The sequence below is a fragment of the Triplophysa dalaica genome, chromosome 10 (genome assembly GCF_015846415.1).
Source record: "Triplophysa dalaica isolate WHDGS20190420 chromosome 10, ASM1584641v1, whole genome shotgun sequence".
NCBI lineage: Eukaryota > Metazoa > Chordata > Actinopteri > Cypriniformes > Nemacheilidae > Triplophysa > Triplophysa dalaica.
In genome coordinates this window covers 17,892,923-17,913,882 of record NC_079551.1, presented here as the reverse complement: position 1 = coordinate 17,913,882, position 20,960 = coordinate 17,892,923, and the positions used below count along the sequence as shown (strand labels likewise).

Sequence of the window (20,960 nt, the reverse complement as noted above, 5' to 3'; positions counted from 1 at the left end):
GAAAAAAAGTGTGATATAAGCCAGAAACTCTGAGAACCTACTCCTTGTGCTTCTGAAAGGCAGTGGTGTTAATGTGAGAAAACTGAAGTTTCTGTCTCATGTAACACAGCAAAAGTATCCGGCGTCAGATAGAGTTCCCCCTGATAAAAGTCTTGAAGAGCTTCACACTCAGGCAGGCCTGTCCAGTAGTCCCCCTGGTGTTGCGGTTAGTACAGGGGTGTCCAAAGTCAGTCCTGGAGGGCCTGTGTCCTGCAAAGTTTAGCTTCAACCCTAATCAAACACACCTGAACAGCTAATCAAGGTCTCACAAAGCAGACTAGAAACTTCAAAACAGGTGTGTTGAGCCAAGTTGGAGCTAAACTCTGCGGAACTGTGGCCCTCCAGGACCGACATTGGACACCCCTGGGTTAGTACTTTGGGTTTATTATGTGAAGTTTGTTGGTTTGAGGTGTGATTTCATTTCTTTTCATTGAACACTGGGGACCCCTATCTGACAGCAACATTCCTAGATGTTATTATATTTTCTGCTGCTTTGATTGAAAAATTAAGTGATATATGCCCGAAACTTAGAGAACTTGCTTCTTATGGATTTGAAAGTCATCAGTGTAAATGTGAGAGAAGTATGAATTTACAATTTCTTGGAACACAGGGGGAGCAATTTCTGACAGCAAAATTCTCAGCTGTTATGGACTGTTCCCCTGCTATAACCTGCAAACGTTAACCTTAATGGGCTTCACGTTCAAGTTATCCTCCCAAAAGGCAAACATCAAAATACATAAAAATATAAATAATCGGTTCTTCTGCCATTGACATCCCAGTTCCCTGACCTGAACCCTACTGAAAATGAGTGGGGAGAACTTAAGAGGAGAAGCACCAACATGGAAATGGAGTATTTCTATATAAAGGAATTGTCTATGATCTCTTGTCAGGTGTTCTTAAAACCCATTAGGCATTATAGGTAAAGACAAGTATAGATTAAGTGGTATGGTTAATTATGTGCAATGTGTAATGGAGAAAAACATTTATTTCATAATGAGATTCCCCAGTTAAAAAATCTAATGAAATTTTAAGTTTTTAAAACAAAAGATCAAAAGGCTTAATGATGTAGATTTATTTTCACAGCGTTCTTTGGTCATATTTACCTAGGCTGTGCAAACTTTTGAGCACAACTTTTTGTCTAACCAGTATTATTTTGGTTTTACCAGTATACAAATCTTAATTTGGCTTAACTTAAATGCAAGAAAAGTTACAAAACCCATTAAACAAACGGAAAAAAAATAAAAGTAATGTACTAGTTTAATGGAGAAAACACCAAGCAAGCGAAACATTTGCACATGGTTTGCCTTAAAGCATATTAAAAACACCACAAAAACAACACAAGTGACCACATCACCGTTTTTTATTAAAGTTATGTATTTCTTTATTAGACTGTGTGGATCTTTTCAACTTTAAAATAACTCAAATAACCTAAATAATCAGATTTTCTGATTTCATTTCACCCACAATTCAATCGACAGAATAAAAAAACATAAAGTCAGTGTCTTTAAATTGATTTTAATAAAATCCGTTTTCAAGAAACACATAAAGCAACAACAACTGTATTTAAATGATCTGTACAATTAGGGTTTACAAATCATGCATCCATTACATTACAACGTCATAGCGACAAGATCATTATCACAATCAGCATCAATAATGGCATTAACCATACATTTGACCAAATAAATGACTCGTAAATCACAAAGTTTGGGGGTTATACATTCCCAAAATTAGACTAGTAAAACTCAACAATGGCTATGAAACAAAGGCAGCACGAATCATTCACTTCTACAGTACAAGAATAAAAATAACAATAATAGATCAGTTCTGCTATTTGAGGATACAACCTTCATCATTACAATTTTTAAACATAATCTCTTCATCTCTGTGCCATGATGGGCCCCTACATCCCTTAAAATACAAGCCCTATTGCATGAAATGTAGGCCACATATTATTATAGTGCTAAGCTACCTATTTATGAGAAACCATCTTGCGCTGGTTCACACCATAGAGACATCTATTTTCTACCATTTAGGATATCAAGGTAAACAAATACTCGGACTGTTTGTACGTGGAACACTTTGTAGGCGAAGGAAACAATGTCATGGTGTCAAACGGAGTAAAGGCAATGCATGCTTCCACATTTGATATTTTTGTACAGATGCACTACACGTGAGGCAGCCTCAGAGAAGTGTCTATGAACGACTTTGAATGATTTAAGACCTGGGATAAACAGATTTGGAAAAAAAAATATTTCACACAAAAGTTTACAGACAGTTTACACGACCAGAAGTCAAGTAACTGTACCATAAATTGAGTTTTAAGCTCAAATTCCAGGCTGTTTCAGCTTTCACGGGGGTCAACTCATTTACTAGATACAAATGAACAGGAAACCGTTTTATACACATATAGGAAAAAATCATAACAATATGTTTAAGTATTTTTCACAATGTTTCTACAGCTCAGGTTTATTTCTTCCTAAAAGCACAACGATAAAGAGCAAGTGTACTCCATTACAGGATACTTCCATGACGTAAAACTTAATTGTGTTCTATTATTAAATCTTATAATGAGGTTTGCCTCCTCCAGTGGAGTCTGACATTTTATCATCTTATAGTACAACCAAGCTGCCATAAACTCCATGTTGTTTCTACAGTAGCCCTAAACGGACAAATTGCTCTACAGAACGTGTTTCGTAAATACATTATTGTAAAGTTGACGACTTCTGTCACAAATTCGCGGTCTTAATTCTGTGTCAGCCACCGTAATGCTTCAAAAGGGTGGAAAAAGGGTGGAGTGAGCCGTTGGTTGCAATTCTCAAGCTCACCACTAGATATCACTAAACTGGAGTAAACATGCACTATACCTTTAAAGCAAAGGACATAATGTTTGAAGTGCTGTTAGATAATGAAGTCAAGCTAGAAAAATGACAAACAGCCCTCATTGTAAATCTTGTTTGCACAGTTAAATACAGTATGGCACATCGAGACCTCACGTCATTAGTTCTCACATTTTTAATTTCGTGGAGTTACAACAAATTTGCACACAAATCTAACGTAAGGTTTTACAAAAGTTATATTGAACGAATTGTACTGGCTATTTTGATGCAGATTTTCACATTTTTGCCAGACGTAACAGCCACATTATGTAAAACAAGAGAGTTTGCAAATTACCTATGCAGGTTCACTAGATGACAATACAATTTCTCTTTGAACTATTCTTCAGTATGTCATGTGACATACCAACATGGCAAGTTAACCAACACTTAGTTGTAAATGGATTTGTATGGCTCTTATACAACTAGCAAACTAAGCTCAAGAACAGTCACATCAAACCTTCTTGGTCTTGAGGGTATCTTCAAAGAGCATTAACATAAGAAAAAAAATCTAGATTTATCCCAGGTCTGTTTTCTTAATGCTAGCACCCAGTCACACGCGTGCACGGATTACAGGACAAAGTTAATGTACCACCTACATGCATCACACACAATAGACATGGTCCCAGACTGTAAATCTAACAGTGTGTGAATGGGTTTCATCAACCAAGGCAATTTGTTACATTTGGTAGATTCATAGAAGACTCGTGTAAGTCTCTAAAAGGGTGTTGAACTCCTCAATACAGTTATGTAGAGATTTCTGCTGGTAACCAGTCCCAAAGATACAGATACTACGTGAGTATGGTAGTAACTATTGTAGTCAAAAGGCAAAGGGGAGAAGATACTTCTCAAAGAAGGGAAATGGGTGGTCAAGTATGTGGAAGGTTTGACATACAGTAACACATTCAGGATGCAGTCCTTAATATTCACGCTTGGAAAAACGTCAGTTTAGAGTCTTGGTGGACATCTGGATCAAAGCAAAAGAAAGCAACATAACCGTTGTCTGGATTTTGCAGCTTTGTGCGTGCTTACAGAGTCACCTCTACACCTGATGGCTTACATTTGAAGATTTGGATGCCGTGGCCTTACAAGGCATATACTGCCATAAAGAGGGTCAATTTACAAGTACCTGTGCAATTAAAACACAATCTTCAACTAAAACTGGCTGGATCTTGAAAAAGCATCTTGGGTGTGCATGATATAACGAGACTTTGAAACCGTCTTGTGTAGTTGGTTCCCTGGTGTTACTTGGGTCGAGAAAAGTTTGTCTGAAAGCTGGTTGATGTGAAGGAACATTTCGTGGGTGCTGGAGATATGGATATGTAGGTCTCTACAGGACTGCAGGTGACAAGAGAAGGTTCAATTGGGCAAAAGGCTAGGCTGTGGAAAGACGGGATCACTGGGGAAAAAAGAGGGGGAAGAAGAGCATGAAGTACTACAAAATCATCATAACATCACTGCTGTGCAACTGAACACTTGTTTACAGGTAAGGGGACGCACCCCTGCCTTAAATATTACTAGAATTCATGAAAAAATACATTTTCGATTTCATTAATGGCAACTTTAAGGGTGTTTGAATATCATTACGGCAAGTTGTTGGAGCAGTTTGGGGGGAACTTCACGAGACAGATGGGGTGGGGGAGGTTGGGCTCTCAGAACCCTCTCCAGAATGGCAGAATTCCTTGATGGTAACAGTAAGAAGATTTGTGGTGACGTCGGTCACTAATATGTTGGCACGGCTGGGTGCCACGTCGGGACGCCAGTCAGGGTCCCCCTCTTTTGGCGCCCTATTTTCCTCAGGAAGTGAAGCGGTAGTGCGGCCACTAACCTGAGCAGTAGAAGCCCGAGCAGCTTGGGGGCGTCGACGAAGGCTTTGCTTTCCACCTCGAGACGTGGGCGGATTCGGAGAGCCCTGGCCTTCGTCCTCGGAAGGTGGAGACGATGAAGCATAGGCTTGGGAGCTCGCTTTAGTCGAAGAAGACGTTTCGGGTTGAGGCTGTTTGTGAGAAAGTGAAGGAGAGCTGCCGTTACATCTGCTGGAGCTGGACGGAGTAGGTGGAGACTGGTTTTCAAACTTCTGAGTCGACTGGCTGCCGCCTGTCCGATTGGTTCTGGCGTCCGACCCTTCATTGGTCGTGGAAGATAATGACCCACCGGGATGAAGCCCAAAAGGTTGTCCATACATAGGGAAGCCCAACATTTTCATAGGATGCTGGAATGGCCTGTAGGGCAATTCCCCTTGCTTTTTCCCTATTATTCGATTCCGGGATGGGATTTTCGCCCGTCCTCCATACATCTGCGGCGTCCTCCTACAGCTTTCCGATTTGTCGATGACCTTCAGGTTCAAGATTATTCGACCTCGCTTGACCTCCCGTGGTTTGACCCTGCGGTTGAGGATGCGGACCGTTTCGGAGAAAGGCGAGATGGGAGGACGGGATGCGAAGGGGTTGGCCATGGGGTCAGGTCGCGGCAAAGGTCGACGAGACATCCTGTGGCACCGGTGGATGTCCTTCTTCAGTTTGTGAGCAGCAGCTAAGGAGTGAACCCTGGGGGTTGGAGCCGTAGAGTAGGATGAAGACGATGAAGGCTGAGGAGCCACTGAACTCGCAGAAGATGAAGGAGGTGCACTGGTAGCACGGGCTGGTCTCGCAGTAGTGCAAGGTGGAGCACGCCGGGGTTTCGAGCTTCGAGGTGTTTCACCCGCTTGTGCTCGTGCCTAAAAGCAGAAGTACCGTGAGCATCAAGCATCAGCATACGAATATAAAAGCATCTGAGTTTGAACATATTTGCGTGTATGTAAAAGCCACAGAAAACACAATAGCTCAAAGAACATTATTGAGAAAACTCATACCTTCATTACAAAGTTTTTTGGTTTAGGTCCACGTTTCTTTGGGCCGTAAAGTTCTTGCTCCCGTTCCCTATGAAACGTGGGACAGCACCGTTTAAGCCAAGGAAAATATTACATCACTCTAGTCTCAAGAACAAACCATTACAATTCAAATAAAACTCTTTGTAGCTTAATGAAAGTCATCCTTGTTTAAAAATCCACAAGCGAGGCTAGTTTCCACTCTAACTGGCAGCAATCTCAACAGTGTTTTCCTGGCTCTAATTTTGAAGATCATGGTTTCAATGGTCTATATATGTCTGATGGAAAAACAGTTAACCCAAAATCATATTTCTAAACCAACTTACCCTTATGTCTTTCCATACCTGTATGACTTTCTTCCTTCTGCAGACCACAAAATAATCTATTTTTTAACATTGAACCCCTTTGTCTATTTCACAAAATATCTTCTTTTGTATTCCACAGAAGAAAGTCATCAACAGGTTTTGAATGACAAGATGGTGGATAAATGATGACACAACTTTTATTTTTGGGTGAACTATCTTTTTAATAAGAGTGCATGATGCAAATAGAAATATAGATAACCATCTCACTTCTGCTCGAAGGCTGCGATGAGTCGATCATCAAGAATGTTCGCCTCTGGTTCCCACGTGCTGTGTCTATATTGCAAAGCCATCACACATACAGTCTATTAGTCTTTTTTTTAGAATGAGGATTTTAGATTCATGCAACAGATGAATAAGGGTCGGTCCGGTCGGGCTGTTGTATATTTTAGTTTACTACTCCTTAAGGTTTGACAAACAGGAGAATAATGTAACCACTGACGGCAGTGTGACATGCTTTATTTCCTCTTTATCTTAATTTAAAGATGAAGAGAAGTGCATTTTCACAATACTCGCATCACTAAATAAAACTGACTGGTTTACTTTTGGATGGACAAACAGACAGTCTCACCTCAGCTGTGTTTAGCTGATCTGGATGCACAAACAAACAAAGCAATTGTTCTTCTAACAAAATTATAAAATAAGAGGTATAATATATATAACTTATATACAAAAACCTTGATGTTGAAAAAGGTTGAAGTGCATGTTCTTCTTATAATACTTTTGAACGAATAAAAAGTATGATTTAAAAGTACAGCCTACTAAACTGAAGCACACATGCTGTAATGATAAAGAAAAACATTCCTCTTCCATGCAAACAACAGAAAATGTTAAAAACCAATGAACGACCATTAAAGTTGCTTAATAATATCCAATTCATATGATACTGTGCGTTACTATTGTTTTATGTCATTTTACAGATGCAACCATCTCCACAGTAATTCAACAAGTATTTGTTTACATCTTAAACATTCATATATTCTTACACACTTACTTCAGTGCCCAGCCTTTCCACTTAACCATATACTCGATATGACCCTGCAAAGAGAAAGAAAGAGAGAAAATGTTCCTGATTCAACAGTTACTCGAGAACACATGATAAATAGATCATCAGTTTAAAACAAAAAGTGCCTGAAGCCCACACTTTGTATCTGTGGGATTCAATAAAGTGCATCTAAATACAATCTTACACAGCGATTTAGACCTCCTTGCATGACACAACGCAGCAGTTAAAGCTCTCGATCCTCATGAATAGTTAAGATCTGTTGAATCTTGGGTCAGCCAGCATGCATTGATTTTGTAATGGACTCCTGCCAGACACTTTGTCCCCTTTTCAGCCTCCCCCTGCTGCTCTTTTAGCGGGCTGTTGTCAATCCCCGTCACAACCCGACCCCGTTTTATAACATCAATCACACGTTGCATATCTTAATGGTCTAGTTTTACTTATTATTTCCGTGCAGATAAATGCACAGTGTCGCTAAATCGAAAAACATCTGCAAGTAGGCCTCCCCCTCCTGTCAATGCGGGCGCCTTGCTGCTCCCCATCGAGAGACGAACGAAAGACGACCTCTGTGCCGTTCGTCGCAGAAAAACAACCCGAAGCCCCACCAAAAACCTCCTCTTTTCGCACTCACCTTTCTAACGCGGCTCTTGAGGATGGCTTCCGCGGCGAAAACCTGGTCTCCTATCGCCGTCAGCTCCATCTTTCTGCTGCGCGCGCTCCAGACGGCTCCGTCTCGCGGCTCTTCACTTTACAATCTGTGACAGCAGCAAACCCGTTCAGCGTCACGTGGTCTGGCAGAACTGGAAAATAACATTAAACCACTAAAAAAACACAACACGTTCTTTTAATGTAATCATATTCATGATTTTATAAAATATTATTTCACTCAAAACATTTCACGTAAACATAGGGATGAATTCAATAGTCCCATAGTACGATGAAGTCGTACTTACGTCTATTTCTTTCGCTTCTGTCTTGTGTTATATCTATGGCAAAAATGTTTGCATTATTGTTTGTGTTATTATCGGCTAAAATATTTCATATAGTTATGTTGAAATAATGTTGAAAAACGAGCTGAATCTGAATCGGATATAAAATTATACGAATTAGGCTTTTATGTCATTGGCATTTATTAGGGCCAGGTTAATTCATCTAATAATACAAAAAAAAACATTTTGGGTATTTTAATTATTTTATGTGCGCTTAAAACTTTATAAACTTAAAAATAAAAGTCCTATTATTAATCCGTAATTGCTGTAACTGCATTAAAAACTTTTTTACTCAACGATGTTAAAATAGTATCGTAACACCTAATATCATAATATCATCAAACACCACTTTCTTATAAATTAAATATGTGGTAATAATGGATGTTTTTCCCGTCTAAAAAACGCCTCTTATTTCATTGGCTGAATGCTCACCAAAATTAAAAACGCTGATTTTGATTGGTTCTTCTGTCTGTCCGTCAGGCTTTCACATGGCGTTTGGTTGTAAGGGACTGATTGTTGATGTCCTGTCAAAAATCTGCTGTCTTCTGAGGTTAAACACCGATGAACGTTCCGGAGAATGATTTAAAGCAAAGGTAAAACGATAAGCGAAAACTAAGACGTATTATCTGCTTATAACGTGTTGTAATTTAAAGAGTAACGTTATGTGTCATTGGCGTGTGTAACAGTATTGACTTGCTTGCATGGTTTCCTGCTTGATCTTGGGTCTTGACATCTTGAAAATCGTCTTCTATATAAACCGAAGTTTTGTTTGTCGTCAGTTGTATAGTAACTGTGAAAGCCGGATAATTCAAGTACGACATCGACCCATCAATGCTACATGCTTCGGTGACGCTTCCGGTTTCGAGATGAATAAACCGACGTGTGCGTGCGATTGAAATCGTCAAACCAGTCAAACGTTGAACATTTACAGCCATAAAGTATTTCTGGGTGACTGTGGGTGCAGTTTTGGTGAACACCAGACTTCAATGATGAGCTCGTATGAGTCACGTGACACATGGCAACAGTTTGATCAATTGAAACTTAAAGGTCAAAAACAGACATTGACCCGCAATCCACCAAAGTGATGAAGCTTGTTTCCAGCTCCTCCCTATGTGTGTCAAGGATCATATCATGCATACTGATGTGAGAAGTTTACTGTATGTGCAGTAATGCATATTTACATGCATTGCTTCAGTCTTGTTAAAGCCATAATATTAGTTCTGTGGGTCGTTTTTTAACATAGTGATGAAAAAACAGGAAATGTTGAAATTGTTGTTGCGTCTATTGAAGCCTTAAGGGAACTTATTTTTGTGGGTTATTTATGTTCAGATCTAAAATAAGATTCATCTTAATTTTGAATGCATTGCTAATGATGAACATTTCACCGTACTGCAGGTCATCATGCAGTTCTTCGGTCGTATATATGAAACGGTAAGCTCAAACGTGTCAAACCTCTTCTCCAACCCTTACCGCGTAAAGGATGTGCAGCTGTCGGAGTACAATGGAAAAGTGCTGTTGAAACAGGAGGGACGCTTGGTCCTATACAAGAACCAGCAGAGCCAGTCATGGGATTGTCTGCTACTCTGCCCCGAGTCATCATCTGTAGGACTAAGGTGAGACCTGAGCCTGTTTTTCACTGGTAGATTCAGGATATAATCAAGATTCATTCAAGAATTCAATACTGGAACTTCTGGAGAGTATATGGGCCATACCTTGTAATGGAATGACTCACCATTTGCATCTACACTTTGTCTAAAGCATTTTCTGCCCATATACACTATTGTTTTATTTGAGACTGAAAGAAATCCTTTCACGTTTTTTGGACATTCCTGATGTTCTGTGATTGATTTGCTTTAGCAGAATCCTGTATAGATCTTGATAAAAGACTTGCATCACAACCCCATGACGTAGAGTACGCAGAAAATAAAGCTTAACACAACTCTTTCATTTGGGAAATGAACAGATTTCCTTCGCTGAAAGCTCATTGTTGAAACAGTTATCTGAGGCCTTGGCCACAAAGAACCATTTGTGGCTCGAGGCTTTCAATACATAAGTCTGCCACCCAGAATAAAACATCCTGTTATCATCAACCAAAAATTCGATTAGCTAAGCAATTACGTGTTTCATCAACCAAAGAAGTGCATGCTTAGTTTAGCGTTACTATCCTAAATAAAACAACGTTATTTTGTGTTTCGTCCACGACTAGGATGTTCCAGGTTTCCTCAGAGGAGAGTGCAATGAATTGGTTCCCTCAGTATGTCCTCAAACTCCGCCCATTTTACGAGATGCTCCGCCCACCATTGAAACCTGAGACCTTCCAGCCAATCGTAGACTGCCTGCGGAATCACCCTGACTGGAGCTCAGCTCACATCGCCGTGGATACGGGACTGAGAGACTGCCTGAAACACAATTACGTGTTGAGGTGAAAGTTCAGAGGTCATCTTTTGACACGTGCATTGTTTTTTAAAGCTGTATTTTAAGGGCAGTATATATCACACACTTTTTACTGTTTATTGTACAAAAATAGTGTGTAACACAGTCTGCAATGTAATAAAAGTGGACTACGTAGTTGTCACTTGACCTCAGCACATGTTTAATTCAGTGGTGTCCAGTTCCCATCTCAAATTGAATGTAGCTTGCGTTTTTTACCCAATTCTTTGTATTATAAGGAAAAAAAGCACTTCATTGCATGTCATTTTAGATGGATCTGTCACAATAAAAATAGAAGTTCATGCTGAGTGCATTGCATTTTGGGATGTATTATCCAACCCAGTGTATCCTACATGCTTTGTTGTCGACAATTCTGGTATTCACTGAATACAGAAAATTGTGCACGTGTACTAAATATTGTGATAATATAAGTGCTATGGTTATTATGTTCGAACACGGCCATTCTGTATTTTCTTGTTTATATACTTCCAAGCTAACCATGATATCGTTGATGCTCTCCTGCAGCCAGATAAACGCCCGTGATGGTTTGGGTCAGACCCCTCTTCACCTGGCCTGCGAGAGGGGAGATGTGGGCTGCGTACGTGAGCTGATGGAGGAATGCCAGGCTCGCACGGATGTCAAAGACAAAAATGGAGAAACGCCCATGCATTGCGCCGCTAAACAAGACTCCTCTGTTGTTTTAGAGGTGAGAGGCAAACCTGCTAAATGTGTGGGGAGGATTTAATGAACGTGGACTAAACACATATTCTCATATCTCATTATGATTGTCGTAGGTTTTGTGCGCTCAGCTCTGTGCCGGTGTGAACGAGTTGAATGCTGCTGGGGAAACGCCGCTCCACGTAGCGTGCCGTCTCGGCAGGGTTGGGGCGGTCAAGGGCCTGATAGGGGGCGGAGCCCGCTGTGACATCTTGGGGAGTACGGGCTATCCAATCCACGCCGCCATGAAGTATAGTGAGAAAAGGTTCAAGAAAAGTTTATTTCTGCGAAAAATAAACGACAGGCTCAAATTATTTTAATTGTTCTTAAAGTTAATATGATATCACCTTTTTTGTTTGTTTATATGACCTGTATCACAATGTAATTTGTACATTCATTTTTAGTTGAACCATACCTTTAATTCACATTTCAAAAGTGTCATTGTTTTTAATCAACACTTGCTGCTTAAATACATCAATCTCTCATTGTTTCTTATTGATTTTAGCTGTGCCGAAGCAATTTTATCTACAAACCCAAATCAGCTATTGGCAGAGGATCCCAGCTATGGTGGAACTCCTCTCCACTGGGCCAAGACTGCTGAGGTCTGAAATACTCCATGCTTTATTTGCTCGTATAACACAAGGTATCAACAGCTTTCTCATTGCCCGTGTTGTTCTCTTCAGATGAGTCGCCTTCTGTTGGAAAGAGGGTGTAACGTTAACTATCTGAGCAAGACTGGAGAGAGTCCGTTACATATCCTGACCAAAAGGGGGCGCTTTGAGGCCGCAATGACACTGCTGACCCATGGAGCCGACCCCAACATCAAAGGCCAGGATAGAAACACAGCTCTTCATCTTGCAATGAAGGTTTGAGCGAGAATCTAATAACACTATGAAGCGGAGAAATATCTGGGTCATATGAAAAGAAAATCGATAGAAATAAATTGGAACTTTTGCGAAGCTTGTTTCGAGGGCCATAAGACTTCTGTCATGGTGACATTATTGCTGCTCATAATATATTTATGTTATTTAATTGAAATATTTATGTGAATAAAACATTTTAGAGGCTTTCAGAGGGAAGAAAGAAATGGAAATATGAAAGAAATTAAAAAGAATACTGCTAACCGAATAGTAAAATCGAATAGAATATTAAAATAGTCATTTTAAAGTCTAGAAAAGTACATTACATGGAAAAATTATTTAATTATTATTAAATCATTCAAACAAAATCATTTAATGTATTTATTTAGTGGTCTTAGTGGCCTTTATCCAATGCATTCAACATTTTGTCTAAAAAAAGGCAGATTTTTTTGTTCATTTTAATGATGAAATATGTGACATGTTTCTGTGGGATTCATCCATGACGTCTGTAAGTAATTGTATTTATACTTTCAAACAAAAAGGAAACTTTTTTCCTTATAGATCACATGTTTTCTTTCTTTTCTACAGTTGGATAACATGGACCTGATCAAAGCTCTCATTGTGTTTGGAGCAGATGTTGAGGTTCACAATGATCTGGGTGAGACACCAGGACTCATCGCTGCCCGTACCAGCAAGGGTGAGTGGAGGAGGAATGTTTCGTTGATGGATGAAAAATAAAAAAAGATTCAGTTTACAATAAAGTTAAGCTGTCAACCGAATTTACAGCCTTCAAAATTCAAGTGTGCTGCATGACATCATTTGGAGTGTATGCATGCAACCATAATCTCATCTAACATAAACCACCATATACTGTATTTCTTATGCACATACAACTAATCCGTCAAAAACATTAGTTAAGCGAGCAGTTGACATGTCAGACCGTTCAAACAAACATAACAATGTTTGTTGGATCATAGAAAGTTTTTTATCAGAAAACTGCACACAAAGACAACTTTTCTATTTAATAAAGAGGACATTTAGACATACTACGTTTATAGTTTAAACAGCTCTGTTTGAAAAAAAAAACTGATGTTGTTATTTGGGTCTTAAGGGATAGTTCACCCGAAAATGAAAATTCTGTCATCATTTAATCAACCCCTGATTGTTCCGAGTACCTGTATAAACTAATTTGTTCTGCTAACACAAAGGAAGGTATTTGGAAGAATGTCAGATCGGCTCGGTTACTGACATTCTTCCAAATAGCTTCCTTTCGAGTGAGTAAATGATGACAGAATTTTCATTTCTGGGTGAACTATCACTTCTATGTTTTGATATGCTGTAGTCGTTGTTTGAGTTATTCTGAAAACAATGTAATGTTTGTTTTTGCTCATTTGTGTGTTTGTTAACTACGATGAAATGTTTTTTTGTTTCTTTTATTGCATGGTGTGGGTGGGGCTGTGTGCATGTCTCTGATCCTGTGCTAATATTAAAGGGCCCAACCGTAAGGTGCTATTGAACATGCTGTGTAGTGTAGGGGTGGAACGGTGTCACCCCCCCACTCTCGACACCCCTCCCCCCAGAGCCAGCAGAGCCCCGCCTCCTGCTATAGGTAAAACCCCGCCCTCAAAACGTCTGGGTGTCCTGTCACTTTAAATGCTGTCCCTCAATCCCTGTTTCTTTTGATGCTGTCTCAATTTTTTTTGTTGAGTGTACTCTCAAATATATCTTTTCAATTGTTAACATTTAAAAATATGTTTAAGTGTTAAATAATAGTATTTTGATAATGATTTTTTTTCATCAAGCTCAAAACAATGCATCGTGGTATTGCCTTTTCCATAAAGGACGGATGTGGTGCTTTGTTAGATTTTGTCTGAAATAATTTATTTAGGGTAAAATTAAGGCAAAATGATCAAGGCCACTTGCTAGAATTTGGTACTGAGCCTAGAAATAAAGAATATACATTTAATATGTTGGTCAATGGCCAATTTAAGTAGACTTTTCAGGACTTTTCTGCCTATTTAAAAAAAATCATCACACCCCAAAACTACAAAGCTTTATTTTTTTAACCTTTATTCATTTCTGCTGCTGCCTGTTTTGCAAGTCCCATCACTCTCATGTGATGCTCCTTTTTATACTTATTTATGCCATATAAATAAATACCTAGATGTCATTTAGCTGCCCCATACATGTCAACTGCACCACCATGTAAAAGTCGAGATGAAAAGTTGTAAAAATCGCAACTCTTCATTATGACTTTATACAGACAAATATGCTGCAATATATTTGAGCATATGAAACATAGACTCTGTACCCAAAAGAATATGTTTCACAGTATCCTCGCTCATTTGCATGAATTTACATGCAGATCTTAAGCTTTTGTTATGGCGCATGTTACCGTAATAAAGTATTTTACAAGCTTGCATGTACCATGTGAGCTGCTAACTGAGCATCTAGGTATAACATATCTATAGTAGAGTTGCGATACAAAAAGTACTTACTGGTTCGCTTTTACATCTCGTCTTTCATCGGCCCATAGGCTTTGATGACATCGTGCATGTGGCGGCAGCCGTTGCCGCCATGAGTCAAGGGTTTACTGATGTGGATGGGGTCAAAACAGGAAGCAAAAAGTATGTACTTGAGTTTGAATGTTTTCTGTTGTAGACTTTAAAGACACAATATCACTTACGGTATATCTGAACAATCTTTTTTTTATAAAGAATGGACAGATTGTTGTGCCTTGACGGTGGAGGAATAAAGGGTCTGGTTCTGATCCAGATGTTGATCGCTCTAGAGAAAGCGGCGGGTCGGCCTATCATTGAACTCTTTGACTGGGTTAGCGGCACCAGCACGGGGGGCATACTGGCCTTAGCTATCGTACACGGTGAGCATTGTCCAATAATTTAAATGGTAAGCTAACAGCATGTAAACTCAAGTTAGTAATGTGCATGTTTGGATGCTTTGTTCTGTAGCACAATAGCAATGTTAACATTGAGACACTTTCAATGTATTTTTTTGAAGTATTACTATTTTGATCTGTTCTAGTGTAGAACGTGTACTGGTTTAACATACGCCTGTTATAAAAATGCAGCAGCATCAATTTCTGTTTCATGTACACCTGATCAGGAAAATCGATGGAGTATCTGCGCTGTTTATACTTCAGAATGAAAGAGGAGGTGTTTAAAGGCTCTCGGCCGTATGAGTCCGGTCCTCTTGAAGATTTTCTCAAGAATGAGTTTGGGGAAAATACCAAGATGACAGATGTCACGCACCCCAAGTAATGCTGTTTGAACAAATTCAGTTTTAGTGGCGCTTGCCTAGACATATGTGGACCAGAATGTCATAAGGAGTGGTTCACTTCAAAATTTGCCCCATTCACTTTGGGGGAAAATTTTGAAGTGAACTACTTTCAAGATGGCCTCTTTTGACTTTTGATCTCTAGGAACCACATTAAATTAACAATGCATATCAAAAAAATAAAAAAAATATATTGTTTGTTTGTAACAGGGTAATGGTAACTAGCGTCCTTGCAGACAGACATCCAGGAGAATTGCATCTGTTTCGGAATTACAACCCGCCGGCTCTGCAGAGAATCCCTCCTTACACCTCTACGGCCACATTTAAACCCCTTACCGTACCGCAAGGTAACTTTCTCACTTTCATGCACTTGTCAATTCTCAACTTCCTGTCCTGCACTTGATGAGTTTGTTTGCGAGGTCTGACGCCCTTAGGGTTTGTCAGTTATGTGCTAGCTGTAGTCATCTACCTCAAACCATGCGTAAAGTTTTATTGTCGCCGTTGCAGGGTGGGAGGACGAAGATGTTTTGATAGTAGGATTTTCTCGACCTCCCAGAAAGCGTAGGAAGGTGACAGACGAAGGTGTGTGAGAGAGCGAGTGTGTGGGGAAGGTCACAGAGTGCAAGATCACGGGTGATCATATCGCGCAATTGCACTTCCCATCAGAGCTAATCGGCCGTTTGTTTGTTTAATGAAAAAATGTGCGAGGGGAGTTATCCGTCGCTCTCTTTTTTTCGGTTTCTACTGCATTCGATGATTAGTGTTCTCTGGCTTTTTCTCAGAGCAATTAGTATGGCGTGCCGCCCGCTCCAGTGGCGCAGCTCCTACGTATTTTCGGCCAATGGGACGGTTTCTGGATGGAGGGCTGCTCGCTAATAACCCGACACTAGATGCCATGACAGAAATACATCAGTACAACAAAGCCCTGAAGGCACAGGTCTGTAAAACTTTGCAAACATTCTAGAAAAGAAATGAAATGCGCTACCACTGTAGTGTCACAATCCTGTCGGTCCCCAGCCGGTTTTCGCTGTGTTTTCCCCAAGGACGTAATTTCTCCACGCTCCCTCACCTGTCCCTCGTCAATTATCTACGCACCTGCCCGTCAGACTCATCAGCCGGACACTATTAATACTCTGACTGTTCCTTAGTTCTATGTCTTCTCGCCTTGGAATCATCTTGTGTGGGAGTAAATCCCTTAGATGTAATTTGTTTATTTGGACTTCAAAATCATACATATATGATGTATAAATGTATATGTTTATGTGTATATATATTTATATATGTGTGTTTATATATACAGTATATCTATGTATATATATATATATATATATATATATGTACACACACACACACACACACACACACATATATATATATATATATATATATATATATAATATACATTGAATTCTTGTCTCTCTTACTCTGTTAGGCACGCGACTCGGATGTATCCAGGTTAGGTGTGGTGCTCTCACTGGGTACCGGTAAACCACCACAGGTGGCAGTGAACTCAGTGGACGTTTTTAGGCCTTCAAACCCCCTGGAGCTCGCCAAGACCTTCATTGGTGCCAAAGAACTGGGCAAGATGCTCGTGGACTGTGTGAGTTCACACGTACAAACTACACACTAAACCCTCTTTAAAGTTTATTGAGGTCTTGCCTCATTCCCACCTATTGGCTGCTTTTTCTTTATTATTCAGTCCAAGTCAGCCTTCTCAAAAATATAAAGAATGGAATTGATTTGTTGGCGCAATTATATTTTGTGTACAAAAGTAATTTCCGACATTTAGGTATCGCAAACTTTGATTTGTTTTCAGTTTTATTTATATAGAGTTTTTTAGGGTTTTAAATTAGCTATTTTCATGTTAACTTTTAATATTTTCCTTTTTATGATTTCCATTTTATGTGATTTATTTTACTATTTATTTAATTTTGAGTTTTTGCTGAGGCTACGTTTCTTAATTTCATTTAGTTTTAGTTTTTTCAAATAATATTTAGGCCACTATTTCATTCGTTTAAAACCGCTGCTATAGCTCATACTAAGAATTAGCTGTTTAATGCTGCAATGTATAATATAACTCCTCTCTATTGCCATTTATGTTCTTGTACAAACTAAAAACATGTCCCGGCCCGGTCCTCTCTCGTCAGCAGTCCCATCGATCGTCTTTTTATGCTACCGATGTCCTCCGTGAGATATGCGGAACCGGAGTGCGCACAGCTGATTCCAACTATCATTCATGCCATCGGCCCCGCCTCACGGCTCCCGTCCCGCCTTCCTCACCACACTTTCTTTCCTTTTTTTGCTCCTTTTTTCTTTCCATCCTTTCATCCATCCTCTCTTACTTTCTTTCTTTTTTCTTTCCATCATCCATTCTGTCTTTCATTCGTTTCTTTCCTTACTTTTTCCGTTCTTTTCCTCAATCCATCATCCTCCATTTCTCTTTTCTTCCTTTACCTCTTTACTCCCTTTATTTCCTTTCCATCCTTTCAGTCTTTCCATTTTTTTGCTTTTTTTTCTCGAAAAATTTTTTTTAGTTATTTTTATTAGTTATGTTTTACATGGGATGGAGTCAAAATGACATTTATTGCAAAATCAGACCATGTAGCTCAAATTATAACTCCTTATTAGGAGCTTATTATTTTGAATCTGTTTTCAACCAAAACATTACAAATTGTAGCTTAGTTATATACTTAAAGATCCAGTGTGTTATATTTTGGAGGATCTATTGAAAGAAATATAATATACATAACTGTCTTCTACCTACATAATGAAGCGTTATGTTTTTATTATCTTAGAATTAGCTATTTCTATCTACATACACCACGGGTCCCCTTACATGGAATTCACCGTGTTGTTTCAACAGTAGCCCTAAACGGACAAACTGCTCTACAGAGCGCAATTCATAAATACTGTGCTTTGACAAAGAAACGAAAAAGGATGACATCTTTGTTCTGTGTCAGCCGCCGTAGTGCTCTGAAAGGGAGGGTGGAGGGTTGGACTGACCTGAATAAACTAAATCGTAGACTCGAGACTATCAGTCAACGGTCTGGCCCTTAGAGACTAGCCGTGAGGTAATGATGCTTCAGGCGCTGTCGTGGTGGTCAGAACGTATTGAGCTGTTGTTATTTTTATTTCAACTCTTGATATGTTTTTCTCTCAGTGCACAGACTCCGATGGTTGTGCGGTGGACCGAGCCAGTGCGTGGTGTGAGATGGCCGATATAAACTATCACAGGTAAGTGCGTCTCATTCTCTCAGTGATAATGAGTTTGTTGTAATGTGAGAGAGGAGAAACATCCTCATGACTGATCTCAGATTTATTTCTACCGTTATGATGCATTATGCAAATCTCCTCACTCTTCATGAACTGTGGGATAAAACTGACCTTTTGCTCGCCCTCCTTTTGTATCATCTGTTTTATTGTTCCGACTCATCATGACCTCAAATCCTGTTTTTCATATCACATCTGCCTTTTATTTTTCCTTTATTAATTTAGTTCTGCCTCTCTCTTCCTTTCTTTCCTTCCTTCCTTTTTTTCGTTGCATTTTCTTTCCATCCATCCTTTCTTTCCTTCCTTCCATTTTTCATCTTTTTTCTATCCATCCTTTCTTCCTTCCTTCCATTTTTTCACTTTTTTTCTTTCCATCCATCCATCTTTTCTTTCTTTTTTCTTTCCATCTTAACGTTCTTTTTTCTTTCCTTCCATTCATCCTTTCTTTCTCTCTTTCTTTCTTTTTTCAATCATCCATCCTTTTTTCTTTCTTTTCTTTTTTTTCTTTCTATCCATACGTCCATCCTTTTTTCTTTCCATCATCCATCCATCCATCCATCCTTTCTTTTTTTTTCTTTTTTTTCGCTATTTTTTCATTCCATCCTTCCTTCCATCCTCTCTCTCTTTCTTAACTCATTCCTTCCTTACTTTTTTCACTTTCTTTTTTCTTTCCATCCACCCTTTCTCTCTTTTTCCCTTCCTTATTTTTTTCTTTCCATCCTTCCATCCATCTTTCTTTCCTTCCTTCCTGTTTTTCTTTCTTTTTTTCTTTCCATCCATCCTTCCTTCCATCCTTCTTTCTTTCCTTCCTTCCTGTTTTTCTTTCTTTTTTTCTTTCCATCCATCCATCTTTCTTTCCTTCCTTCCTGTTTTTCTTTCTTTTTCTTCTTTCTATCCATCCATCCATCCTTTCTTTCTTTCTTTCTTTCTTTCATTCCTTGTATCCGTTCTTTTTCTTTCTTTCCATCCATCCTCTCTTTATTTTTTCTTTCTTTCTTTCGTTTCTGCTTCCTTCTTTCCTTTTAATTCTTTCGTTCTTCTTCCATCCATCCTATTTTTCCTCCCTTTTTCGTTTTTTTTTCTTTCCATCCATCCATTCTCCCTGCCTTCCTTCATTTTAATTTTTTCTTTCTTTCTCTCTATCAGGTTTAGTCCTCAGCTGTCTCAAGAGGTGATGTTGGATGAGGTCAGTGATGCTGTGTTAGTTGACATGCTGTGGGAGACTCAGATGTACCTGTATGAACACAGAGAAGTCATACAAACGCTCTGCCAGCAGCTGCTACAGCACTGACACACCACAAACACTAACAGATTATTTCAAATTTAATGTGCAACAATAATGGATTTGTTTACATTAGTGTATATATGTCATAAATCAGGGCTTATGGCAGATGCAACTTATTTATAAATATATATATATATATATTTGTGTGATGTGAGTCAGAGTGAGATCAGTTTTAATACATTAATAAACCACTACAGTCTTAATATTTAAAGAAGTGAGTAGCAGTGTGTTCGGTGTCAATAGTATTTGAGGACGCACATAATAGAAAGTAACCTTTGAGGACTCAATATGTGACAGTTATACTTTTCAAGAAATGTCTTTTACTTATGGGGCGAGCTATCGTATATAGTGAAACACAGGAAACCTTCTCCATCTTACGGTGAACAGAATAAGGCCAGCCAGTTCTCACGAACGTGAGCAAAATTAAATTGCCGTAACGCAGGTAAAATACAGCATTTATTTCTCATCCTTACATTCTGTGTACCCAAATGTACTTTGTGTCATTTGTGAATGAAGAAAAAGCCTTGGGTTTTTGAGTTTCAATATATCATGTATAGCACTGAATACTTGAATTTTTATTTGAGGAAGTGACAGATGATACTAAGCTTTTAAACAATGAGATAAATAAATTATGAACCGAATACTTCTTGAATTACTCCATAGCCTTGTTTTTTTAAATAACATATTTACTTTTTATTTATCTCTCTAGGAAGTTTTTGTTATTATGTTCTGATAACTTATACTTGTCATATTGGAGGTGTTATTCTGTTGTTTCGAGACCAAACTTTATTCTCATGACCTGCTGCCGTGGCACTGATTTGAAACCTTTTAATGGAATGAAGTGATTGTACTATTCAAAATAAAAAAGACAAATATGTTAATAATAATTATTCTGTCTGTTGTGATGATTTACTCTATTCAAATTGTATGTGTTTATTTATAAATATATCGTCGCTGACCTTGCAAAAC

At 38.9% G+C, this 20,960-nt stretch overlaps 2 protein-coding genes across 4 annotated transcripts; one reads left to right on the top strand and one right to left on the bottom strand.

The window, feature by feature from the left end:
- Positions 1–1,538: 1,538 nt before the first annotated feature.
- On the bottom strand, positions 1,539–8,673 carry cbx6a (chromobox homolog 6a). The gene is made up of 7 exons (XM_056758456.1): positions 8,568–8,673; positions 7,778–7,946; positions 7,138–7,181; positions 6,354–6,419; positions 5,767–5,833; positions 4,744–5,631; positions 1,539–4,314 (listed from the first exon to the last, which is right to left on the bottom strand). The coding sequence occupies exons 2-7, from the start codon at positions 7,844–7,846 to the stop codon at positions 4,312–4,314; spliced, it is 1,137 nt and encodes a 378-aa protein (XP_056614434.1). The 5' UTR covers positions 7,847–7,946; positions 8,568–8,673; the 3' UTR covers positions 1,539–4,311.
- Positions 8,613–20,878, top strand: pla2g6 (phospholipase A2, group VI (cytosolic, calcium-independent)). 3 transcript variants are annotated; one of them, XM_056758453.1, is made up of 17 exons: positions 8,613–8,728; positions 9,531–9,748; positions 10,342–10,557; positions 11,091–11,271; positions 11,360–11,547; positions 11,788–11,884; positions 11,966–12,148; positions 12,731–12,839; positions 13,635–13,751; positions 14,679–14,769; positions 14,860–15,023; positions 15,266–15,416; positions 15,647–15,783; positions 16,219–16,373; positions 16,869–17,036; positions 18,597–18,670; positions 19,853–20,878. In XM_056758453.1, the coding sequence occupies exons 2-17, from the start codon at positions 9,537–9,539 to the stop codon at positions 19,995–19,997; spliced, it is 2,388 nt and encodes a 795-aa protein (XP_056614431.1). In that variant the 5' UTR covers positions 8,613–8,728; positions 9,531–9,536; the 3' UTR covers positions 19,998–20,878. The 3 variants fall into 3 exon arrangements, with proteins under 3 accessions (XP_056614431.1, XP_056614432.1, XP_056614433.1); XM_056758454.1 differs by lacking the exon at positions 13,635–13,751; XM_056758455.1 differs by lacking the exons at positions 16,219–16,373; positions 16,869–17,036; positions 18,597–18,670; positions 19,853–20,878 and adding an exon at positions 15,944–16,209.
- Positions 20,879–20,960: the final 82 nt, after the last annotated feature.